Source organism: Micromys minutus (genome assembly GCF_963924665.1).
Source record: "Micromys minutus genome assembly, chromosome: 1".
NCBI lineage: Eukaryota > Metazoa > Chordata > Mammalia > Rodentia > Muridae > Micromys > Micromys minutus.
The window spans coordinates 28,676,190-28,701,544 of NC_137969.1; the positions used below are offsets into that span (position 1 = coordinate 28,676,190).

Sequence of the window (25,355 nt, forward strand, 5' to 3'; positions counted from 1 at the left end):
TCTCAGTCCTGGCTCCCTTTGCACCACAGAGCCTGGGCGTGTGCTCTCCTCTGCCCCCATCCACATATCCTGGCTCTTCTGACTTGCATTTTTCTTCTTTGGTGTTTAGTGGCAACATTTCACTATTGCAGTCCGGGCTGGCCCAGAACTCATGATCACCTGTCCCAGTGGTGACAGGCAGAGAGGAACCACAACACTCAGCACTTCCCCTAAGGAGGTTAGTAGATCCACAGAGGGTGCTATGGGACACAGACCCCACAACAGACTCTCCCAGGCACTAACCCCACTGCTATGCTCAGAACCAGACCCAAGCTCACCATGGATATTAAATGCACAGACTCACCTTGCCCTGTATGAATGTATGTGTACCACATGCATGCCTGGGGCCTGTGGAGGTCAGAGAAGTGCATTAGATTCCATAGAAAAAGAGTTGCGGATGACTGTGAGACATGGTGTGGTTGCTAAGAATAGAGCCCAGCTCCTCTGGAAGAGCAGCCAGTGCTCTTAACCACTGAGCCACCTCTTTATCCCTTACTGAGTGATTGTATTGTGAAAGAGTGTTGGATATTTGTCAAATCTTTTGCTTGCATTACTTGAGATGATTGTGTGCCCTTCTTCACTCAAATTGCTATATTACATTGATTGATTATTCTTATTTTGAACCTCCTTGGACGTGTGAAATAAATTCTATTTGATTGTGGAGCACAACCCTTTGGCATACACTGCTAGATTTTGTTTACATCTGTATTCTTAATGGATGATGGGCCAAGTTTCTTGTGTGTTCCGTGGCTTTGGTATCATGTCTGGTTGCACAAAACAAGAAGCATTTCTTCCTATTCAGTTTATTTCCCTTGATAGGATTGGTATACATTCTTTTTTAAGACCAGTGATGGCATCTGGTCTTGGGTTTTCTTTACTGTAAAGTCTCTGATTCCCATGCAACACTCTTTTATAAATGTTAAGATTTCTGTAGTTAGTCATGGTGATGCATGCGCATTTAGACATTTCCCCATTTCCTCTCCTCTAGGTCATCCAACTGTTCACATTTCTCTTTATTCCCACAAAGTCAGTAGTAATGATTGTTAGAAATAAGACAAGAGGCAAACATTGGTTTGGAAAAGGCACTGACATAAAATTAGCCCTCAGAAAACAGAGCAGCAGAAGGCGTGGCTTGGTTTCTTCCTGTGATGGGGTCTAGCTACTTACAACTGACCAGCAGTTTTATGGGGCAGGCTACAAGCTAACAAGACAGCTCTATTTTCGAGTCTGGTTTTAGTGATGGCAGTCTTCTCTTCCTGTTTGTTGAGTCTCCTGTTTCGCTGCAGGTTTGTCAATATTTGTTTTTATAGCCATACGTGTCTGAGAGTTATTCTTACTATATACCATGATTTTTTTTTTAATTTGTGTTCTCATTTCCATCCATCTCAAAGTACTTTCTAGTTTTCCCAACTAGCTTCTTGGTCATGATGTCTTGTGCAGGAATAGAAACCCTGACTAAGACAAAAGGCAATGCTTTTATGTACTATCAGGGGACACATTTAGGATAAATAGTTAAACAAGAAAAGGCAGTGAGGTGTTGCATTTTAAATGAGCACCACTTGGCCATGTGTATGAAGATGACCATCCCTGGAACCTCTGGTGGCCTCCAGTGAGAGACCAAGGGTAGGTAGGTAGGATCAGGAGTCATGGGTTTTATTCACAGGCTTTTGGAACTATTGGCTTATAGATCACATGAAGACTTTGCTTGGGCCATCGGAGTTGGTGCCCTGCCTTAGCCAAGGCAGCAGCTCTGGGAGACTCTCCTCACTACTCACAATCTGATCACTGGGGAAAACAACCAATCAGAAGCACAGTACACCACTCTGGATCCCCCGCCCTACAGCACTGTCTCTGGGTTTGGCTCACCCAATATCTGCAGCATCTACTGAAATCCTCATAACCATTTTAATTTTTTAAAAAAGGCACATTTTGCACACATAGCCTCTGGCACTGTAAACACTCCCATCCCCCGGACTGCCAGCCACCCACAAACACATTAGCCAAATAGCTTCCTCACTGCAGGTGGTGCGTCCAACCAAGTGGAAAGAGGACACACAGACCTTGGGCCTTCTGAATTAGACCACACTACCTTACATTTCCTGGTCACAGCTGTTTTCAAATGTTTTTGATTCGAAGTTTCTTTAGACTACTGTGACACCACACACACACACACACACACACACACACACACACACCCATGCTAAACCATCACTACCTGACTGAGTGTTCATCACACGGATAGCCTTGGCCTTGGCCAGCTCCAGAACGGTGATCCATTGCTGCCGGTCCACCTCTGAGCTGGCCTTGAGGTGGTAGTTCCTTGCCCCGTTGCATAGCAAGATCCCACAAGAGTCCTCTGTTTCAAAGTGTGCGGAGGCCAGGTTGATGGTTCCACGGCAGGTGTGGGCCATTTCACCCTGGTTTCTGTGGGAGTCAAGAGAAGGTATGAAGTCAGGCTCCTGAATGCAATAGCTCCAGACTAAAGAAACTCTCACAGTAAATCCTCATCTCATTCCCGGAGAACTGGGAGATGCCCTGGGATCACCCGTGGGAGAGAACACTTTACTGCAATGGACCACATCTGTCTACCATGGGGAGGGGTAGGAGGCTATACTGTGCCATGCCTGCTATGTCTGAGCCCTTGAGGACACCAGGACGTGGAGAAGAGCCAACAGCCAAATGGGGTCTGCAGCTTCCTGCCAGGTTCTCCCGACTAAATCTTGGAAGCGGAGAGAAAGATGTTGCAACTAGAGCAGAGACTGGAGGCCCAGAGCTCAAAGGGAGGACCCAGGTACCTTCTGCTTTGAGGTAATCTGGGAATAGTATCCTCCTTGAGACTGCCATGCTGTTCCACCAAGACAGCCAGAGAGCAAAGACACACCTGTCATCGTCGCTCAAGGCAATGACAGGGCTGACATGATGCTACCTCATGACAAAGGGACTGGTGACAAGATCATAGAGCTAACATTATCAGGGGTGACGTGTCAGGTTCACCACAGCATCAGCCCCTCCTCCAGTACCAGCTTCCACGTTAGTTTCTTCTGTGTTACTGTGATGAAACAACCAGCGGAAACACTTTAAGGCTTGTTTTGGTCCAGCTGGTCAGCTGTAGCAGCAGCACATCATTTCTCAGCCCCGTCGGAGCAGAAAGCAATAAACAAACGCATGCGTGCTACTTAAACAGTCAGGATCTGCAAGCCCAGCGAATGATGCCGCTCACCGTCATTAAGGTAATTATTTCCCACCGCAATGAGCCCAGTTCAGATAACATCTCACAGAAGTTTTCAGAGCCCGTCTCCAGGTAGCCAATCCTAGAGTCTGTTGAGCAGACAGCATCCATCACGACACCCAGCAAACGATCCTCTTTTTTTTTTTTTTTTTTTTTTTTTTTTTTTTTTTTTTTTTTTTTTTTTGAAGAATGTTTTTCCCTTTCTAGAGCTGATCTGCGTTGACCACACTCCTTTGAGAAAATGATGTGGAGCAGAAGCAGCTCGTGGATGCTGGCGCCGGAGGAAAGGTGCTCCGTTTACAGACATGGCAGCGCTGGGGGTGTCTGTCACAAGCCTGGAGTCTAAGTTTAATTCTAGGCCCGAGGCCATTCAGTTGTTAAATGCTGCAGTGACTAGCCACCAACAGCAGAAAGAAAAGGGACATAGACTATGCTCTAGGCACAAGCAAATCTTGTAAGACCGGGAGAATCCACACGGCTTTTAGACGGCTGGGAAAATTTCGGGATCATGGTGCCAGAAAGCAGGAGAGGCAGAGAAGCAGGAAAAAAAAAAGTAGTACTGGAAGGAACATTAAGGAGTTATATATAGTCTTATACCCAAAGTCAAAATGGTAGGTCTCCTGGGCTTAGTATTAAAAAAGAGGGGGATCGATAGTTCCAGACGTTTCTGTGGGAGATGGAAGAAGCCAGGCCACTGTGTCAGTCAGTCAGGGTCCCACTGTTAGTTGTCCACTGGTATAGTACAGATCATATCCCACCTATCATATATGTATATGTGCATATGTGTGTATGTGTGTATCTGTATACGTATATAGAATGTATATTTATATGTATGTATGTGTGTATATATGTGTATGTATGTGTATGTATGTATGTATACTCACGACCTACTGTATATATCATAAATACCCAGCAGTCTGTGCAGATACAAAGAACTCGAGGGGTAGATGTGTGAGAAGTGAGAGGAGATACTTCTTATCAACAGCAGCATAGCCACAGTCATAGACTACTGTTAATCTTGTTAACTTGCTTGGGATCAAGTAAGAGACACTTTGGGTGGCCCTGTGAGGGTATTTCCTGGAAGGGCAGGGGCTCCTCCAGAGTGACCAGAACCCTCCCTTGGTGGCCCAGATATAAAAATGGATGTGGGAAAGCCGGTCTGCTTTTGAGTTTGCCTGCCCTCTACTTCTTCAGTCTTCCAAAATGAACTGAAAATCAAACAAACAACCCCCTCCCCCCAAAAGCCAGTGTCTCTCTAGGAACCCTCCAGGTCTTCAGTACCAGATCAGGATCCTTGTGGGCTGAGCAGACACCGGGGCCTCGGTTTCTCTAGAGTACAAACAGGCACTGTTGGACTATGCAGATGAAATGGTGTAAGCCAGTCACGTGAATCCCTCCTTCCGTGTTATTTATTTATATTTGTCCAGTTTTGTTCCTCCAGAGAACCTTGAGCAATACATGGCCGAGAACGACTAAATACAGCTCTAGAATAGAGAGAAAAGACCGGACAGACTATTGAAATTCGGTACAAAGCCTGGAGAATCATGGTGCTGTTGTCCTGGGTTTGGTGAGTTGCTGATGCTCCAGAGAAGAACCCCTCATCTCTCACTTGAGTCACCAGGACAAAACAGACATGAAAGCAGAAGGGGTCTAACTGACAAGAGGAGGGGGATGGGCAGGACTGGGGGGGGGTAATAAGTGAAGTCAAAGGGTGAATTTTGATCAGAATACATTACACACATAATGAGATTGTCATAGAGAAACCAAATATTGTAAATAATTTGTGTTGAGTTGCAAATCCCAGACAAATGGCTGAGGTGCCCATTTAACATATCTAAGCAGACCTGGCAGCCGGGTTCTCCCAGCATCCCTCAGTCCAATGGGGTCCTCCTAGCTGCCATACCTTGACCCCTACTCTAAACTATCAAGCCCAGGGGCCTTAGCTGATCTTCCCTATATAATCCAGCCATTTTGGTTACCCCTCTTCTTTGGGACCCCTGGCTCTGTACCTGGCTTCTCTCCTTTCTCTTCCCCTTTCCCCTCTCCCTATATGGCCTAGCTTAGTCTGGTCATGGGCACTCCAGACTCCCCCAGATGTCCTTCCATCTAACTGTGCTCACCTTTTTATCTACAGTAAACCTTCTCCTCCACCACATCTAGGACTAGTCATTTTTCTTTTCTTCTCCTTTTTATTTCTTTTCTCCCCATTTAATATATGTTAATAAAACAACTTTAAAAATTTTTTAAATAACAAGACCCTGTGAAACAAAGAAAAATGGCACAGATTAGCTTTTCTAATTACCCAGCACCCAAATAAACTGATCTTTAGTCGTAATAAATTATTACTTTTTAAATTCAAGGCCTTTGATTTTTTAGTTAATTCCTTATTTTACTATTTGGAGAACTATGTAGCAGGCCATACAAATCTGGGGCCAGTGGCCTTCTAGATTACTATAGCTGCTGAAATTCTGGCCTTGGAAGTTAGCTCTCCCTTTCCTCCACATCTAGGTGTTTCATGTTTAATCCTCTCTATGCCAGAAACAGGGTTTATTTTTATCCTGTTTATTACATTCGTTCCATTTTAACTTCAGTGACTTTGAATGTAGTCCTAAAAGAGCATAAACTGCAAGAGGAGACCCTGGATCTCAGATTGCTGTAGGAGCAGCTCCTGATCTTGGTGCTTATAAAAAGCTTTGTTTCTCTCTTTAAAAATCCTGGCTGAAGTGATGTCATCAAGATGTCTCATTGAGGAAGGCTTTTCTGCTAAGTCCCATGACCTGAGTTCAATCCTGGGACCTCTGTGATGGAAGGAGAGAACTGACTCCTGAAAACTGTCCTCTGACCTCTACAAGTTCCATAGAGGACACACACACACACACACACACACACACACACACACACACACACATGTGCACTCGAGCACACACACACAAACACACAGGGAGTTTTGGTTGAGGCATTTGTTTACTATCTGATACATTCAGAGCAAGCAGGGACAAAAGCCAGGTGACAGAACCGCAGGACAAGTCACAGCAGCCACCATCTACTATGCACCCTTGGCTGACTTGAGGCCATCACGTCCTATCTGCCTTTCATTGACTCTCATCCAAACAACCCTCAATGGTGGCCTTGACCAGACTGCAGCTGCCAGAGCCTGTCACCACCAATGTGACATTTCTTAGGCCACAAAGACCACCTGGTGTTAATGTATTACTTACTTCTCTTGTAGTTTGACAGAAAAGCCAAGATAAATGTGACTGAAGAAAAAATTTAAGTCATTCATTGTTTTGGACCTGTCAGCCCATCATGGCAGAGAGGACATCAGAGAGCAGGTCAGGGTACCCATCGTCAGGAAAAGGACAGGGATCTAAGGACCTAGGGATCCTTTGAGGCGTTCCTTAATAATCTACTTCCTCCAGGTAAGCATGACCCCAGGAGAGTATCACAGGCTGAGGACCAAGCATCCAAATACAAGTATGAAGAACATTTTGTATTGAAACAACACTATTCCCCAGTTCCTAAGGGCTCATGATCGTCTCATAATGCAAAATACACTTAATCCCTCTCCAACTGCCCTAAACTCTAAGTCAAAAGTCTAAGTTCAAATCTCCTGTAAGCAGTGAGCCTCTGTAAAATGAAAATGAAAGTCACACACGCCCAAGAGAACCTGTGCAGAGGAAGCATTACCATTCCAAAGGGAGAGATCAAGGTGTCAAAAATAGGACTGAGATCAACACAAGACCCAAACCCATCAGGGCAAACATTACGCCATAAATCCACATCAAGTCCAGGGTGTCTGGTGGCCTGGCTTACACTGACAAGCTTGGGAAGCCCCGCCTGTTCCTTCCTATTCCAGGCTACAGCTTTCCTAAAGATCCAGTTTTGGCAACTCCACATCCTGGATTCTCCACTGCAGCTCAGGCCTCATACTCACAGCTCATGAGGTGCTGTCTCAGGGATGCCTGCAGGGAACTCGGTCCTGCCAAGTTCTGACTAGCCTTCCCTTGACATTCTGGTGGGACCCATGACCCTGTAAATCTTGCATTCTATATGCCTATCTAATCAGGATGGGTGACAGTGACTCAAGCAGGTCCCTGAGTACCTAGGTTTGATTAACACAGGACAATACCTATGTAACTACATGCTCTGTGGTTTGCATCTCTCAAAGCAAAATAGCTAAAACCTTGATTCTCTTGATCCTGCCATAGGGTGGGTCTGAACAACTGTTGAGATTCTCCAAAGGCATCTTTCTGATTGTTCCAGGGCAAAATACTTGGCTTCTTTTTATTGACTTTGAATCTCCTGAACAAGCAAACCCTCATTGTCTGCAACGTTAAATGTGCCCCTCCTCTGGATGAACTGGACGGTTTCCCAGCCTTTCCACCCTCCTTTCTGATCCTGATTCTCACTGTGAGCTTGGCCAAAAGCAGCTGATGGTATCCATGCCATTGCCTGAAACTTAACCTGACTTGATGTTTTCTTCCATCAAATTAACTAGTCCATTTAGCCTTACTCAAAGTTTCAGGCATGCAGAGAGAGAAATTATTTTTGAGAATGAAACACAAATTGCTGCAGGTCCTATTCGCAGAATTCTTGTTGTCACCTAAAAGCTTACTTGCTTGGCCATTTTTATGGATGCTTTGGTGTTCCAAGTTCCCACAGCTGCTTGTTAAGCTCTGCTCACTGAATTCTCAGCTTCCTTTATCTTCCCTAAACTCTTCCAAATTCCTCCTCAACACCAGCACTGTAGGTCTAAGAACCACAAGTTCCAGTTAGCCACGAGAGCCTCATCCCCCACTTTTCTAACCCCAGTTTCTGCTTTAGTCATTTCTACATCGCTGTAACCAAGCTCCTGGCACAAAACGTTGAGGGGGAAGGATCCATCTCGGCTAAGGGTTTCAAGGGTGTTGGTCTGCCTTGTAGGGATGTGACTGAGTAGAATGGTTTACTTCATGGCAGCTAGGAAGCAGGGAAAGGGTCTAAGTCCCTCCTCCAGTGAGCTACTTCCTCTAGTTAGGTCCCGTCTCCAAAATTTTCCATGATTTCCCAAAATAGTGCCCCACTGGAGTCATCAAGTTCATGTCTAAACATATCCCTGTGTGACATTTCATGTTCAAAATGTTAACACTAGTGATTTATCTATGTGTAAGGAAGGACACAGACCTGTGCCACCTCAGAGAGCTTTAGTCACCCCTCCAATTCCCTCCTAAGTATCCCATTTACGCTGTCATTCCTTGAGTCACAGAGAACTCAAGGTGTGAAGATGATGATGCTTACAACCTTGACGGTATCTAGAGTCAATGCGGATGAGGGGTTGTCTAGATTAAGTTAAAGTGAGATGGTCCATCCTAAAAGTGGGCAGCAGCGTCAGTGGGCTGGGGTCCTAAACTGTAGCTTCCTGGATACAGATGCCATGTGACCAGCAACCTCACCCCTGCTACAATGCCTTGCTTAGCATGAAGATTCCACCCAGATCCTGAGCCAAGAGAAACTTTTCCTCCCTTCAGTTGCTCTGGTCAGGATATTTTATCAGAGTGAGGAAACACATCACTAACACATGGGGCTATTATTTCGAATCTCCTGATTCTTGCCCTCGGGTGGGTTAGAAGCTTAAATTCCAAAATGAGACATCAGAGGCCACAATAAGGCTTCTGCTGGGTCAGCAGCCAAGCTACTATAACCTGGCTACTTTCCACGGCTTGTACCAGTGACCAGCAAGGAAGTGACTATCCTGACAGACAATTAATCCTAATTCTTGTGAGGAGTAAGGCTAGTGCCCAGGTTGGTGTGGAAGAACAATGTCTACACTAGGACCTGGAGGACTCCCTGGGGTTATCTAAATACCCCGTGGTTGGTCATGGACATGTCACCTGTCACTGAGTGCTAACAGAGAGCAACTTGGTTCCAGAGTGGGTACAGAGGAAACCCGTGAGGACAAAGGAATAGACACACCACTGTGGAAATGCTTCTTTCTCAAACCTCTTCCTCTCTCCTTCCAGGTAACTGGCCACCAACAGGAGTGGCCTTTGTCACCGAATGAACTGTTGATACGTCCTGCTTGAGGAAAAGATGATGGTCCTTAGTTCCCTTGGGGAAATATCAGGAGCCATAATGGGACAAGCTAATAACTAGCCGGTGATCTTTCTGAGATCGCCTGCCTCAGATTATTATATAATCTGCAACAGATTCACTCTTATTGGGCAAGGCTGTAAGGGAATTTGTTTTAGGAAATATCCCTGCTATTAATATACCATTTGTTAATATTAAACATATACAACAATAACTAGGTATTAGCCCATCTCTTTTGAGCAGATCTCTGCAGATCTAGGAAGATGTACTGTCTTGTAGTGATGCTATATAGACAAATAAATGACTTCTTAGGTCTTAATGATGATCCTATAAAAATTTCTAAAATTTTATCAGTGATTATTAAGCTTTTATAGTGAAACTTCTATTAAGTCCTTTTCTGAAAGTCAGAAATGCAGTGAGAACTCTGCCAGTCTCCCAAGTGTCACCGGGTAATTGCTCTTAGATGGTAACCAGACTTTCTCCTACTCAGAGCGCATTCTAAGAGGTTGTAAAACAGTTAGCCAAAGGTCATAAAAAGGGAACTAAGGATTTATTATAGGTGCTAGGGACAGAAGATAAAATATTGACTGGGTTTACCTATACAAAACTTTACAATAACTTAGTTATAGTTTTGAACCTTCAGTGAACCTGTGGAGCTGAGACAGGTGATGAATGTTTAGTCAGATAATTACTCCTGATGGATATACATGTAAACATTCTCTGTTGTAAACTTCTATTTCAACTTATGATTTGATTTTTTGTGTGAACCCATGATGAACTTTGTAGCATGTGATCATGTATCCTGAGAAATATGTAAGTACTGAGGACAAAGAGAAGACAGAAGAATTTTTTCCCCTTAGAAGAATTTTTTCCTCACTCCCTAACCCCCAGGATCTTTCTGCCTTTTCCTTAGATGGCTTTCATAGGAAACTTTTTACAACTTAGTAATAAGCATTATAATCACTTTTCTAAGTGTCCCTTTTCCTTCCTGCAACTTCTGACTAGCAGGCTGAGAGTTAGAGCCCAGCAGTTCCTGCTGAGATAGTACAAAGGCTATTTAACTAATCCTTTGCTGTTTTAGGAAGAGGTGCTAAGAGCCAGAGACTCAGTTTCTGGCCTCAGAGGGTCACAGAAGGCAGGCCAGCTACAGTAGCACAGTAACTTAGACTTAGATAGTAAACTTTTTCTTGTACAGCAACCCTAAATATCTCGTAAGACAAAGTCTTACCCTCCTCTGACGCTCTTTCCCCCACCACTGCCTCAAGAAGAACCGACAAGGAAGAAGACCCCCACCAGGGCTGGCCCCTGGCAGGGAAACAGAGGTCCCCATGGCATGGCGGAGTTGAGTCTATGGGGACGGTATGAGCAGACCTAAGCATCACAAGATGAGGCTGTACTGGGCCAGCGACTGGCTCAGCCTCCTAACCTTTCTTCAGCCACTGCTTTCGTGCCTCTTGGTTGATGCCTTCACTCACATCAAGTTGTCCCTTATCTAAATGTCACATTGGAGCTGGAGATAAAAGGGAACAGGAGACAAAACTCTCCCTCCATGGACAGCTCAATGGTATGTTTTTCTCATTGTGTGTTTTCTAGAAAAGTCCACGTGGCAGGTGGACACACAAGCTATAATGTCTACATCTGGCTATGATGTGGTGCCCTCTTGCAAATGGCTCTGGTACTGCAGCTACCAACAGTGTCTAATTTCACAAGAAAAATTCAGGGGAAGGAAAAGAAGTTGGGGCTGGTAAGATGGCTCAGTGGTTAAGTTCTCCCAGAGGTCAAAAGTTCATTTCTCACCAACCGCATGCTGACTCGCCACCATCTATAAAGGGACCTGCTACCTTCTTCCAGTCTGTAGGTTTATGTGCAGAAAGAGTTCTCAATTTACAAATAAGTAAATAATTTTTTTAAAGGAAAGGAAAATGGAAAGGTAGCCAGTTTGAACCCAGACAGTGTCACATCCTGACTTCGTTCTTCTTTCTGTGCCGGCTGAACAGACTGTGACTCACTTGTTAATTCCCACCCAGTCTAGCTGCCAAGTGGTGACCCAGTAATGTCACCCTCAACGCGCCTATAAAAAGGAAATACGCTAGAAAACAGACTGGCCTCACAGAACATTCTCTCTCATCAGGAGGTAGGCTTACAGGTCGCAAACTGTTTAAATAATAAGAGGGTAAAGCATCAATAAAATATTAATTAACTAATTAAGCATTGTATCTAAGAGCTGGAGAGATGGCTCAGTGGTTAAGGTCACTGGCTGATCTTACAGAGGACATCGACCCGGTTCCCAGCTCCCACATAGAGACTCACAATTGTTACAACTTCAGGTCCAAGGGATCAGCCTCCTTCTGCAGTCTCCTCAAGCACTAGACACATACATGGGATACAGACACTCATACAGGTAAATACTCACACACTTTTTTTTAAAAAAATCCTTAAAAAGTCAGATTTATTCAATAGTGACTTAATCTGAAATTTCTGAAGTAAATAAAATATTTAGGGGCATGACTCAGTGGTGAAGCTTTGTCTGGCATGGACAAGGCCTTAGGTTCAATTCCCAGTTCTGTTGAAAAGACATGTACTGCATTTAAGGCTAAATAAACAATGTAAACAAATTCAGGATAAAGGGGCCTCCACCTTATGGATATTCATTGGGTATAGAGTAAAGCCTTTTATACTTTACCTGTCTCACTGCCTAAATGCTATGCATTAATAAAAAGTGCTTTGTAAAAACACTCAGAGCCCCTGGTAATGGGCCGAGATACACCCTATTGGTGGTGTTCTATCAGCCAGGGCAGTCCTTTGTCCGTTCTAGCTTGATGCCTGGCTTGGTGGCCAAAGCTGTCGTATGCCTGTGACTCACAAAATCAAATCTAATCCAGGCAGAGCAGCTCTGGAGGAGGAAGACAGAGACCCGCTGACTGCCACGTCACCGGCTGACCTGCCCTCCAGCCCATAGAAACCTGCTTGCCACCACACCATGCAGCATGGACGGAGGATGCCACCCAGGAGCCTGGCAGCCATGTGGCCAGCCTGCAGCAGGAGCCACCACAGTGTGCGAGCGCGTGGTGGTCAGATGGGTGAGAAAGAGAAGTGGGGAAGCTCGAACGGTATGAAGACAGAGGGAAAGGGACAGCAGGGTGGAGAGAGGCGGCCTGTTGTGACTGCTCAGCCCTGCCACCTGGAGCCATGATGAGGTCCCAGGCTGAGCTTCTGCTGAGGGCCATGTCTGGATCTGGGCTCTGCAGCAGCAGGGGTCAGGCTCGCCCAGGCAGCACAGTGGAGCTGGCCCTGGTGGCAGGGGTGTGGGTGAACCAGCCCGAGGACGTGCGTACGGATGAACCGACACTGCCTTGTATGCCATGTGGCGGCACAGGCACGGGGGTCCCCCTACTTCCTGCCAGCTTCCCCTTGCCACCTCCAGCAGTGGGAAAGGTGCCCATAGGGTCATAAGCTTGGGAGAGCTAGACCTGGACAGCACAAAAGAGCTGACCCTGGTGGTAGGGGCATGGGTGAGAGCATGGGAGATCTGGCCCTGCTACTGGTATGCCACGATGTGGCCTGCGTGCAGGTGGATGCCTCCCCCCTCCCCCGCACCACCTTGCCCCTTGCTAAGCATTTGTACCAGCTGGCTCCGGGATCAAGAGAGCAGTTGAACTGGCCTCACCCTCACCAGCTGCAGCAGGCTCTGCACCTCACCTGGGCACAGTAGGGCTGATCCTGGTTGAGGGGGGCTGTAGGTAAGCTAGCCCTGAGGGTGAAAGTACAGGAGAGCTTGCTTGCCGCTTGTCTGGCATGGAGGTACTCTCCCCAACCCTCCCCTGTCACCTGCACTAGCCAGGAGAGCTGGGCCAGGGGTCAGGATAGTGGGAGAGCTAGCCCTGCCCCCTCAGTGGCTGTAATACTCAGGAGAGCAGGCCTTGCACCTCGTCTGGGCAGCACTGGAGAGCTGGCTCTGATGGAGGGGATACAGGTGAGCCAGACCCAAGGTGGGAGAGCAGGAGAGCTGGCCCAGCCTGTCACAGGCTGCTGCACCTGGGAGAGTGGGCCCCACACCTTGACTAGGCAGCACAGTGGAGCTGGCCCTGAGGGCATGAGAGTAGGAGATCTGACCCTGCCTTGAACAGACCCTGCCTTCTGCCAATGGTGGCATTAAATAGTGTCTTAGTTAGGGTTTCCATTGCTGTGAACAGACACCATGACCAAGGCAACTCTTATAAAGGGCAACATTTAATTTGGGCTGGCTTACAGGTTCAGAGGTTCAGTGCATTATCATCATTACAGAAAGCATGGCAGAATGCAGGCAGACATGGTGCTGGAGAAGGGACTGAGAGTTTTGTATCTTGACCCAAAGGCAGCCAGAAGACTGGCTACCATACAGCTAGGAGGAGGGTCTCAAAGCCCATCCCCACAGTGCTACACTTCCTCCAACAAGGTCACACCTACTCCAACAAGACCACAGCTCCTGATAGTGTTAACTCCTTGAGCCAGGCATATTCAAACTACCACAGATGGTCTAACCAGAGCAGTGCTGGAGAGCTCACCCTAGTGGTGCAGATCAGGGAAAGCTGACAGGAGAACCAGCTCAGCTACCACCGGGAGCCCAGGGCTCTGAATTGGCCCACCTTAAAATCTGTATCATCAGAAAATGGTTAGGATGCATGAAAGGGCCAATCCTGCGACACAGGCCAACAACAGGATAATGGGGAGGAGTCCTGATGAGGATCCAATATTGATGGTGTCACAGAACCGAGAGATCTCAAACTAGACCAATGACTCATTGCAAGGAACATTAGCAAGTGAAGATGTATAGACAGAGGGGCACACTGTGGGGCACACTGTGACACACTACAGCTCCCATGATGAGTTGTTTTCTAGGCTCTATTCTTTGTTGTTATTGTTGTTATTGGTGGGTGGTGGTGGTGGTGGTGGTGGTGGTGGTGGTGGTGTGTGTGTGTGTGTGTGTGTGTTTTATTTGTAGGAAGAAGTTGCAGGGGCAAAGAAAGGGTGAATGAGAGTTTGGGGAGATAAGCAAGACTTGGCTTCATGATGTGAAACTCAGAACAAATCAGTAAAAAAAAGTTTTTTTTTTTTTTTTTTTTTTTTTTTTTTTTTTTTTTTTTAATCCTCAGAAGTAAGGCAACCTCCATGGGCAGTAGATCCAGCGCCTGTCTTAGGATCTCTTCTTACTGATGTGATAAAAATACAGTGCTTGTCTTAGGGTTTCTTCTCACTGATGTGATAAAGTACAGTGCCTGTCTTAGGGTCTCTTCTCACTGATGTGATAAAAATACAGTGCCTGTCTTAGGGTCTCTTCTCACTGATATGATAAAAAAAAGTACTTGGTAAGAGCAACTAGATGGGAGAGGGGTTCACTTGGCTCACAGTTTGAGGGTATTATGGCAGCAGGAAGCCTGAGGCACCGGTCACATTGCATCTGGAAGCAGAGAACAGTCATTCACAAGCCCTGCTTGCTTTTCTCCTTCTCTTCAGTCCTGGAATCCAGTTCACTGACTGGTGCTGCCCTCTCCTCAGTTAACCTAATCATGAGAAGCTCTTACAGGCAGGCACAGTGGATTTTCTCCTAGGTTATCTCCATCATGTCCAACTGATAATATTAACCATCACATCTCTATCCCTTGTGAACCAAGCACATCATTCTTAAACCATAGGCTCACTGCCATCTCCTAATATAAAATACATTCAGTCCAACTTCAAAAGTCCTCATGACCTAGCAATTCCAACATTATTTAAAAGTCCAAGTCTCATCTGAGATTCAGAGCAAACTCTTAAGGAGTGGCCTCTTATACAACCAGATGCAAGTTACATTCCTGCAATGTTTGATGGCACAGGATAAACAGTCCCATTCCAGAAGGGAAGAATGGGAACACAGCAAGGGTGGTCCGATTAAAATAGGACTGACACCCAGCAGGGCAAACACAGAATTCTGCAGCATCATGTCTGGCATCTTCAGCCCATGGCAGAATCAGAATCATCTGGGCTCCAAAAGCTTCGGGTGGCCCTTCCTTTCCTCTTCTGCTGTCGGCAGCACAGTAGACTCACTCTTGCGTCAACTCAGTTCCATGTCTGCAGCTCTCCCTGGTCGACACCTTATGGATCCATCATGCTGGGGTCTCCACTGCAACTTTTCAGTAGCATTTCCCAGAGATTCAAACCCTAGTGCACACTGTCTGGCCTGAGCAGCGCTCTGAAAACATGGCACAATACCCTGTGATACCCTCAGTCTTGCAGCTTTCCTGCACTTGAAACCAATGCAGAGTGGATAATACCAATAGGTTCTGCTGAAATGAACAGCACAGAGCCTCAGGCCCCATGCTGCTTGTTCTGAATCTTGGCACCTGGCATGCACAGACAAACATACTATAGAGGTGTCTTAATCTCAAGTAGATACAAAAGCATGTCTGGGAAACAGAGGCCACCAGCTGAGGGACAGACAGACAGATACACACACACACACACACACACACACACACACACATATATATACTCATGAATACAAAAATGCATATACACATGCACTCACACACATGCACAGGCACCTGAACACACGTGCACACACACATCTACCAGGCAAGAATACATGTTCCATATACAGAGGCTGTCTAAGGCAGAGAGCTTTGCCCACAGACATCTACAGACCTGTCTCCCCATAGACTCCATTTATTCTCCAGATCCACCAGAGCTATCTGGATGCAGCTCTGTAATTACCAAGTGATGCCAGCAAACAGAAGAAGCCACCACTTAGATTAGACCTGACCTGGTTCATTCTGCCTGGCCTCTTTTTTTGCCGTTTAAAGTCTCCCCTGAGAAATGCTAAATAAGGGCCAAACTACAAGGATACTCCAAATATGTGTACATTTTAATGGAAGTGTAATAGGAGGCTTGGAAGGCAGTCTCCTGTTCCTGAAGCTCACCACGGGAAATTAGTTCCCGGGACACGACAGACACAATGCAATTTACATTCATCCAGCACCTCCATTCCTGGGGACTGTCAACAACACGACTCTTGATCCTCACACTGCCCTCAAAGTGCGAGACGCAAACATTGTTTAGCATCATGTATGTATCACGTGTGCCCAAAGGGAAGAATCAACCCCACTTTACAGAAAGGGGGAGAATCCACCAAAAGATAAATCTACTTCTAGCCTCAGATCAGAGCTAGGACCATGGTGTGTGACAACTCAACCTTAATTTAGAACCATCTGGCAGGCTGGTGAGACTCTCACACCTCTGGTGTGACTCTGAGGGACACCTGTCCTGAATGTGGACAGGCTGGAGACCCAGATGGAGTAAAGAAGGGCAAACAGAGAAGTCCAGCCAAGTGCTGGCATTACCCCTCCCCCTCTTCATGGTGAACTGCTCACCTCTACCACACTCACCGCTCTGATGTTCTGCCCAAGTAGACGGAACCAAATGACCAAGGCTAAACCCTCCAGAACTGTGAACCAAGATCAGAGCTTCGACGGTCAGGCACTTTACTGCAGAAATGAGAAAGCTGAATAATACTTTTTTTTTTTTTGGTCACTGGGTCAGGCATCTTTTGATGGTGAATACCAGAACAGGTAACTGGAAATAATATTTCGTTTATTATCTAGCAATAGACTGTGTCTACTATTTGCAAGCTAATCCCCAAGTTCCATGAGACACAGTTATGTCTTGTTCCCACCCGGCTCGGGGTGAACACTGGAGAGAGCTAAGCTTCAAAATGATACAAAAGTGGAGGGAATCGATGCTGGGGTATTGCGTAGTCACAGAGGAACGGACCCAGGGCACCTCAGTTCACCCATTAGCACCATTCAGTGAGCATCCATCAGACCCACCTTTGTGGTTCTGCTGAGGTACCAGAGGACCATTATAGCCTGGAGATGACTCAACACTGCCCCAGCTGACCTGCCCAACCCTGCACCAGGCCACAGTAACCTCACCTAGAAGCACCCACAGCTTCCTCACCTACATGTGTACCCCATTGCCTGTCCTAGACAATTCCTTTCTGAACTGCATTTTCTTTTTCTTTTTTCTTTTTTGAAAGGATCTAAATTTTATTACTGGACAAACACCCTAATTTAGACAAGAGCAAGTCTCCGGGTTAAAAATGTTGAAATCCATCTGGAAGGACTGATTGGTGACCACAATTCAGTATAAGCCCAGTCTTGCCGTTGTGTGAATCCTTACAGACCAGCTTCCTTCTCCTCTGTCTTCTCTTAGAGTTGTACCCGATCTTGTTACCAGTTTTCATCCAAATCCACTGAGGAATAGGGCAATTTTTTGCTTTTGTTTCTTGGCCAGGAATCGCTTGATTCTGAAAGTCTTGTGAGAAGACAAGGCGAGAAGCCGAACCAGGCGTAGTGCCTGAGTCGCATTTTCTAAACATTCAAAGCCTGGTGAGCATTCTGCCACTGCGCTCCATCTGTGGCCCCATCCCTTACCTACCTTCTCTCTTTCAGTAGACCCTGCTCCAGATGTTCTCGGTCCTGCTTGAGCTCATTTCCCCTGACTGTTGTTGCTCCACTGAAGCCTGCGGTTTCCTGACCGTGTGTGTCCTTCACCTATACGCTGTTCCCCGCCCTGTGTTCCCCGTCCTGTGTTGTCAAGTCTCTCTGCCTGCAAGCAGTCCTCTCTAAGCATTTCCCTCCCACAGGCCCCATCCGGCAGGCCAGTGGAACTGTCACGTTACCCAGGCAACTCTGGGCTTCTCCCATCACTTCGAAGATTCAACTCACACATTTAATTAATAGTGAACAAACTATTAGGGACCCAAACGGCTGGAAAGGGGATGTTGAGTGTACGCACTTTTCCCCCACTAATAACTGTGAAATCAGTGATTGGATAGCACTGTTGTAGAACCCATCATAGAAACAGATACAGAAAATTACCAATATTTGTAACAAAAGATTCCCTGATGGGGCTGGAGAGATGGCTCCGTGGTTAAGAGCACTGGCTGCTCTTCCAGAGGACCTGGGTTCCGTTCCTAGCACCTGTGTGGTAGCTCACAGCTGTCTGATGGCCTCACCAGGCATATATGTGAGGCACAGACCTACATTAAGGCAAAATATCCACACATATACAATAGTAATGATAATAAAGCAAAAATTTAAACATCCCTCAAGCAATAATGGGCATTAGCTCATCAAAATACACAATAAACTTGAGCTCCATAGGTTCATGCCGATACACATAAATTAATAGATAGATAAATAAATAAATAAATGATATCGGACTGAAAACTGTGGAAGGCTGGTGCTAACTGAAAAATCACATATTGACAGTCATGAAAGCAATGGATTCTAATACCTTTGATGAAAAGCTTGTCAAGGAATGGGAGTTCACATAGCCTCAATGTGTCTGCTTATGAAAATATCTCCTGGGCTGAAGAAACCGCTCAGCAGTTGTGGGACAGTAAAACCAGGCCAGGAAGCTTGATGGGTAGAACCAGTTGAGACCCGGAGACTCGGTGGACCCAAACCTGAGACAACTCTCCACTCCCCACCAAACTCCTATCCTGGAAAATGTGCCACACCCCCCACATAAGGAAAGGTGATCTGTGGTCACGTAGGTCCACACTAATGAGGTACCTAGAGGGCTTAGCTGATAAGCTTCCCTGTCCAGACATTCCTCCCTGCAAAAGGTATTTAATCTCAGGTCCGCCCAGCAAAGTTAGTATGGATACAGTATACGCTCATTTTCAACAATGAACAGCCAACAAGCGATATTAATAAACATGACTGTCTCTCTCATCTCCCACCATCACGGGGATCATGGAAAAGGCCTGTGCCCACAAAGCCACAGCCAAATCTCCCATAGAAGGCACAGCTGCACTCCCAGACAAATGCTGCTAAAGACAATCACCACTGAGCTAAGTTCCCTCTTCCCCAGGCTAGACACTGTCCTTAGCCTGCAGGTCCCCTGTGTCCCAGCAGCGCCTGGATGTCCAAGAATCAGAGAACCCCTATAACCCGGACTCGTCTCAGGTCAAGGGAACCCCCAGTTTCACCTCCCAAGTGGCCAGGCCCTGAGTCCTCTGGAAAGCAGACCAACAGGCAGTTCAGAGTGTGCACTGCTCTTCCAGAGGGTGCGGGTTGACTCCCAGCACCTACAGGGCTGACGGCCACCTGTAACTCCAGCTGCAGGGCACCTGTAACTCCAGCTGCAGGGCACCTGACACCTGTAGCACCCATATATATGCTATACACTCACACAAACACACAGCATATATTTGATTTAAAAAAAACCGTAAACCTTTAATAAAAAACCACTAATTACTGAGCAATTAAAAATCATAAAACTCATTATGTCTGTAGCAGAGAAACCTGCCAAGCACCATCCTGGCCAAGTGATAAAAGTTACATGCTAATAATAGATCGGGAAATCAGCGTCACGTTTCTCCAGCCAGGGTGTATTGAGGAGGACACAGCACTGTGTTCTGCAGGACCACAGCCAGGGCCTTTGCAGTCACTGCCGTGTAGTTACCACGGATGTCAAAATGGTGAAGAATAGAGAAACAGGAAAAAATGGATCTGCTTAAAATTAATGTGCATGGTACGGTCCTGCTCTGGATTCTGTGCCTCCTCAGGACCCTGGGGCAAGGGTGTGTGTGTGTGTGCACGCAACTTGGCCTGTGGGGGTAGCTGGGGCATTGTGCCATGCCTGTGGGGTAGTTGGGGCATTGTGCCATGCCTTTGCTGTGACGTGGAGAGGACCGCCCTGCTTTTAAAAATATGCACAGAAAGAGTAAATAAGAATGGGGCCCCACACAGTGACGCAGGCTATAATCTCAGCCCTCAGGAAGCTAGGGGTCGGAGGATCAGAAATCCAGAGCCATCATGGACTACATAGTCAGAAGTTGTCTTTAAAGAGAGGAAGGAGGAAAGGGAGAAAGGATGATGAGCTCCACCGCATTCTTACTCTTAAACAGTAATACACATACAAACAACGCAGGCATAAGGCAAACAGCACATTAGCCATTTGGGAACTGAGTGAAAGGCCCAGAAGTTCTTCACATTATTTCTCTAACTTTCTTCAAAATTTAAAATCATATTAACACTGAAAGTACCTCCCTTGTGGCTGGAGAGATGGCTCAGTGGTTAAGAACCTTGACTGTTCTTCAGGAGAACCTGGGTTCAATTCCCAGCAACCACAGGGCAGCTCACAACTGTCTGTAACTCCAGTTTCAGGCGACCTGACACCCTCACACAGATATACACTCAGGCAAAACACAGATACACATGAAATAAAAATAATTGTAAAAAGTCAGTTAAAAGTATCTTCTACTTTTCTTTGTTCTTTTTTATTGTATTTTATCTTGTTGTTATTTTTTTTTAATGCCTGTTTGTATCCTAATGAGAGAGAGAAAGAAAGCATACAGATTCGGGGAGGAGGAGAGAATCAGGGAGGGGTTTGGGGAAAGGAAAGCCATGAGCAGAGTATATGGTATTAAAAAGCCTATTTTCAATTTTAAAAGGTATCGACTACAAATCTGAAGATAAGCATTGATGAATTAGAAACTGTACAAGGTAAATAAAATTGGGGGCTGAGGCGATGGCTCAGCCACTAAACCATTTGGGGTGAAAGGTTGAGGACTGGAGGGCAGACCCCAGAATTCACGTAATCCCAGCTTCACAGAGGCAGATGAGAGCGTCTCCTGAGCACACCAGCCGCTAAGGCAAAGTGAGCTCTGGGTCTGACTCTGCTCAATAGGTAGAAAGTGATTAAGGCTGGTTCCTGACATCAGCTGTCACACGCCTGTGAGCACACACCTGCAAATGTGCATAGACCCACACATGCACAACACACTCACACACAGGAAAATGGAAAAAGGGGAAAAAATTAAAATTATAAGGCAATGATGAAATTTAATATTAACAGGCTATGGGACAACATTACAAAGCTACTGTTAGACATAAAATGCATGATCTGCCAATACACATACAGGGCTGGTGAGGAAATAGAATTGAAAATTGGAAACAAATAAGGAGACACATATGGAAGCATCTACTGATGAAAGTTAAAATGTCTGAGATTTTCTTCAAGTCACAGGAGGCGTGGAAGCCACAGCTTGACACTGCAGATGAAACCTACAGCGGTGGGGGATGGGAACAAGGGGTTCGTTACATAATATACCACCTTTACATTTTAAAAGATCTCCATAATTGAAAATCAGTGTAATATTTTAAATCTTCTTGGCTTGAAGAACGGTGGTAGCAAGTGACTCTGGTGACAACCAGGGCCTCCTGGGTCCCAGGCTCAGGAACAAGCCTGCTCACTAAGCATCTCAGGATGAGAAATAAGGTATCAGTAAGGTCCCCAGGGCACGGGGCTGGCTCTATTTTGAGTGCAACCGTGGGCCTGTGATTCTGGGTTCTCCTACACGGAACATTTCAGGACAGTTGAACAGATTTTCTTTTTTTTAAGTTATCACATAACCCTGGTGGCGGCTGTCACCACCTACAGGGCGCCCTGAAGCTCCAGCCTTCTTGTGTCCCTTCCTGTGATGCTCATGCAGCCTGAAAACAAACCAGAGAGAAAATTGGGGTGTGGGGGGGATCAGTCACCCAGCCAGAGGGTAGAAATGCTGCAACTCAGATCAATCAAAGAAATGCTTAATTCCAAATTTAACAAGGACAATCATATGTATAAGTTACACCATGAGCTTATGGATAATTTATTCGGGAATTTACACACACACACACACACACACACACACACACACACACACACACACATACACACACCCGCACAGTAGCCTCTAGTGAATATTAGTTGAAGTAATCTAATGTAAAGGTGACTCTTATGAAGCTTTAATCAAAACACAAATGATAGCTAAACTGTCAGAATACAGGAGCAGCTGTAAAGCCAAACGACCCACAGGCTCAGTGTGCATTTGAATCACCTGCTGCTCCCAGTCTGCATTTCCTGAGGGCTGCTGAGGTCCAGGCTAAGCCCTACATCTACAGCAGGGACCAAGCCTCTGGGAAGGCCACTGTCTGGGCTCCCATGGCACTGCACATCTGTGAACTTCTACCTCCCTCTCCCACGTGGACTGGATGAAGGAAGGAGAGGAAAGTCTGCCACGGACAAGGGTGTCCCCATGACAAGAACCCTGAACTAAAATAGGTCAGTGCACAGTGTGGCCACTTCCCAAAGAAGCCTCAAGTGGACCTTCTCGTCCTTTAATCTCTCTTTTCCAGAACTGTGTCAGCTAAGAGGAAGGAGGGTACCAGTTAGGCTCTCAGGAGCTAGACAGGCGTTCATTCCTGGCAACACCCTTGGCACTTCGAAGCATCTTTTTCACCAAAGGTTACCAAGTACTTTGGGGAGGAGGTCCTTTTGTTTTTCCAATCTGCAAAGCAAGGCCATTCACCGGTGAAGAGAGAGAAGACGATGGAGGCTTGCAGTCTTCTTTCTCTCTGAGCAAGACCTCTGTGTGTGATCACGAGGATACTGCACACACTGGATAGGCAGCTTGTGGTTCCTGCCTTGCTCTTTGGTGTATCCTGGTCCCTAGGACAGCTGGTGGCTGGTATGAGCCGGGGAGAGCCTATGCAGCTCCATCCTGAACAGAGGAGCTCTGGGCAGCTGAGGGTTACTAGGGGAGGATAATTCTTCCTAGGGGTCTGGCTGCTGGTGGGTTTGCCTGTGATACTCGGGCAGCTCTAAACGCTAACCGTACTTAAGGAAGAATGGCACATGAGGGAAAGAAGGGCTCCTGTCAGGGTGCTCGTGCTTGTGGGAGCTGGGCTGGATATCATCAGGGTACATGGTACATGCGCATAAAATGGTCAAGGAATCAATCTAACTAAGAGACCATGAAGCATATGGTCACTGGGAGGGAGAGCAGAGCCTGCGAGAATTCTCCGAAGCTCCTGACCCCCTCTGTGACGTGCAATCCTTAGCTGGACATCTGCCACTGAGCTTTGCAGGATCTACCCCTAGAGCAGAGTAGATGCCTTTCCTCCCGCACGGGCAAAGGATGGGGCCATCATCCGTGACTATCAGTGAAATGTGGACCAGAATGACAGCTACATGCCTGCTGTGACCTCTATCTACTCTTCTTCCCATACTCTGCCCATACTCCATGCAGGTGGAATGACACACCTCACTAGCCTACCTGCAGGCACCCAAGACTAACCACTGCTGCTGTAAAACTGAGTTTAAACCATCCCCCCGTAGCCTGTGGGGATAAGGCTGTCTGATCTAGGAGCACAGCAAGGTGAGGATTCAGTTCTGTCTTTTGTCAGGGGGAATGTGGTGTCGGAGGAAGGTCCACGGGGCATGATGCTGGACAGATAGACATGAGGCATATGGTGAGCCATGGTTCCATACACACAGATGAACGGGAGATGAGACATGAGTGCACACCTCTGTCAGCAATGTTCCGAGAGCTTGGGAGTCTGCCTCTGATGCTGTCCGCCTTCTCACGGGCTGCCGCCGCGTGCTCACTCACACGGGGGAGCAAAGATGTGGCCGAGAGGAGAGAATTTACCCGTTGAATGCACAGCCCTGGATTTGGTCCCCGGGGATAAATCTCATGAAGAGGGATTTACAGGAGGTGAAGTTCCTGGTGCACGGGATTTGGACTGGAGTCTGGATCTCTCTAGAACCCACTTACGAGCAGGGTAGGTGTGGTGGCACAGAGAGGACTCCCCAGGGCGAGCTGGCTTGCTAGATTGAGTAGGTTCAGTGAGAGACCCAGTCTTACTACAGAACATGACCAAGGAAGACACTTGAAGTTAACCCCAGGCCTCCACATGCATAAGCACATACCGCACACATACAAACACATGTGTGGGAGGGGGATATTAAGATTTGAGAACAGACCTCAGAGATCTGTCTCCTTGGATTTATGACCCAACCCAACCCACTGTCCCAGAGGACGAAAGAGCAGCTGAGCCCCGACAGCAGCAGTACGTGGTTCTAACCAGCGTGGAACCAGAAGGCTTTTGACCCCAAGTATGTGCTCTAGGGATTGCTGATATGCCAGTGCCAAATAACAGTGCTGAGACTCTCGGCATCCCCCCGGTGGGTCTGGAGCCTTATCTAATCATCTGTAAAAATTAACTCAGAAGCTAGGTATGGCTCAGCCGGAGAGCAAATTCTTAAGGCCCTGCATCTAATTCTAAGGCTTCCATTTTTTTTTTCAACTCAAAATGGAGTTTAAAAAAAAAAAAAAAAAAAAAAAAAAAAAAAAAAAAAAAAAAAAAACACTAACTTTAAGGTCTAAAACTATAAAATTCTTAGAAGAAAATGCAGGGGAGAGGGCTGGCTTGAGACTTGGCTTTTCCAGGACATAACACAGAAGCAGCAGCAGGAAGCAGACAGATGAACTACGGCACACAAAAACTCAAGGGAACACCCACAACTCGGGAAAGAAACATCTTCAACGCACACACCTGTTAGAAGCTGCGGTCCTACAGCTGTGGTCCACACCATCACCAACAAACACCTGATTTTAAAAATGAGCAAAAGTAGCCAGGCACTCCAGAGGCAAAGGGAGGCAGATCTCTGAGTTCAGAGGAAAAGTGTTGCCTCCAACACTAAGGTGAGGCTCTGAGTAGGGGGTGTGTACCACACAGCCCCCAGGTCAGATCTCAGCTCAGACACCCCCTGGGGCTGCTGCTCCAGGACCTGTGCCTACTGTTCTCACTTACAACCACAGATCTCATTGTTCTCTCTGGATTGTCATCAAATGGGAGTAACGTGTGCATGAGCACCCCAGACACCATTATGGGATGCTCAGATTTGGTTCTTATTAAAACTAATGTGCTGCAAGGAGGGAGGAACTGGGGGGGGGGGGCTGGTTCCACACAAATTTTTTTCTGTAATACATTGAAGTTTTCTTCCAAAAGCCAAAGGCCTTAAATTCAGGTAGGACAGTTTTTTGCCCAGCCCCTAAAGGCAGAAGGAAGACTTGGAACCTCTGTTCCTCTGCTTTTCAAAGGTTCTTACAAGCCACGAAATGCAACAAACATTCAAAACAAAATCCCACCTCCACAGGCTTCAG

General features: G+C 46.5%; 1 protein-coding gene across 2 annotated transcripts in view; it reads right to left on the minus strand.

Annotated features, from left to right (window-relative positions):
* Positions 1 to 25,355, minus strand: part of OSBP2 (oxysterol binding protein 2) — a gene marked incomplete at its 5' end in the record, with an annotated part of 139,546 nt that overhangs the window by 102,534 nt on the left and 11,657 nt on the right. For both annotated transcript variants that reach the window (XM_080931986.1, XM_080931985.1), the window contains one exon: positions 2,255 to 2,463. In XM_080931986.1, coding sequence (XP_080788112.1) covers positions 2,255 to 2,463 — 209 coding nt within the window. The remainder of the gene's footprint in view (positions 1 to 2,254; positions 2,464 to 25,355) is intronic.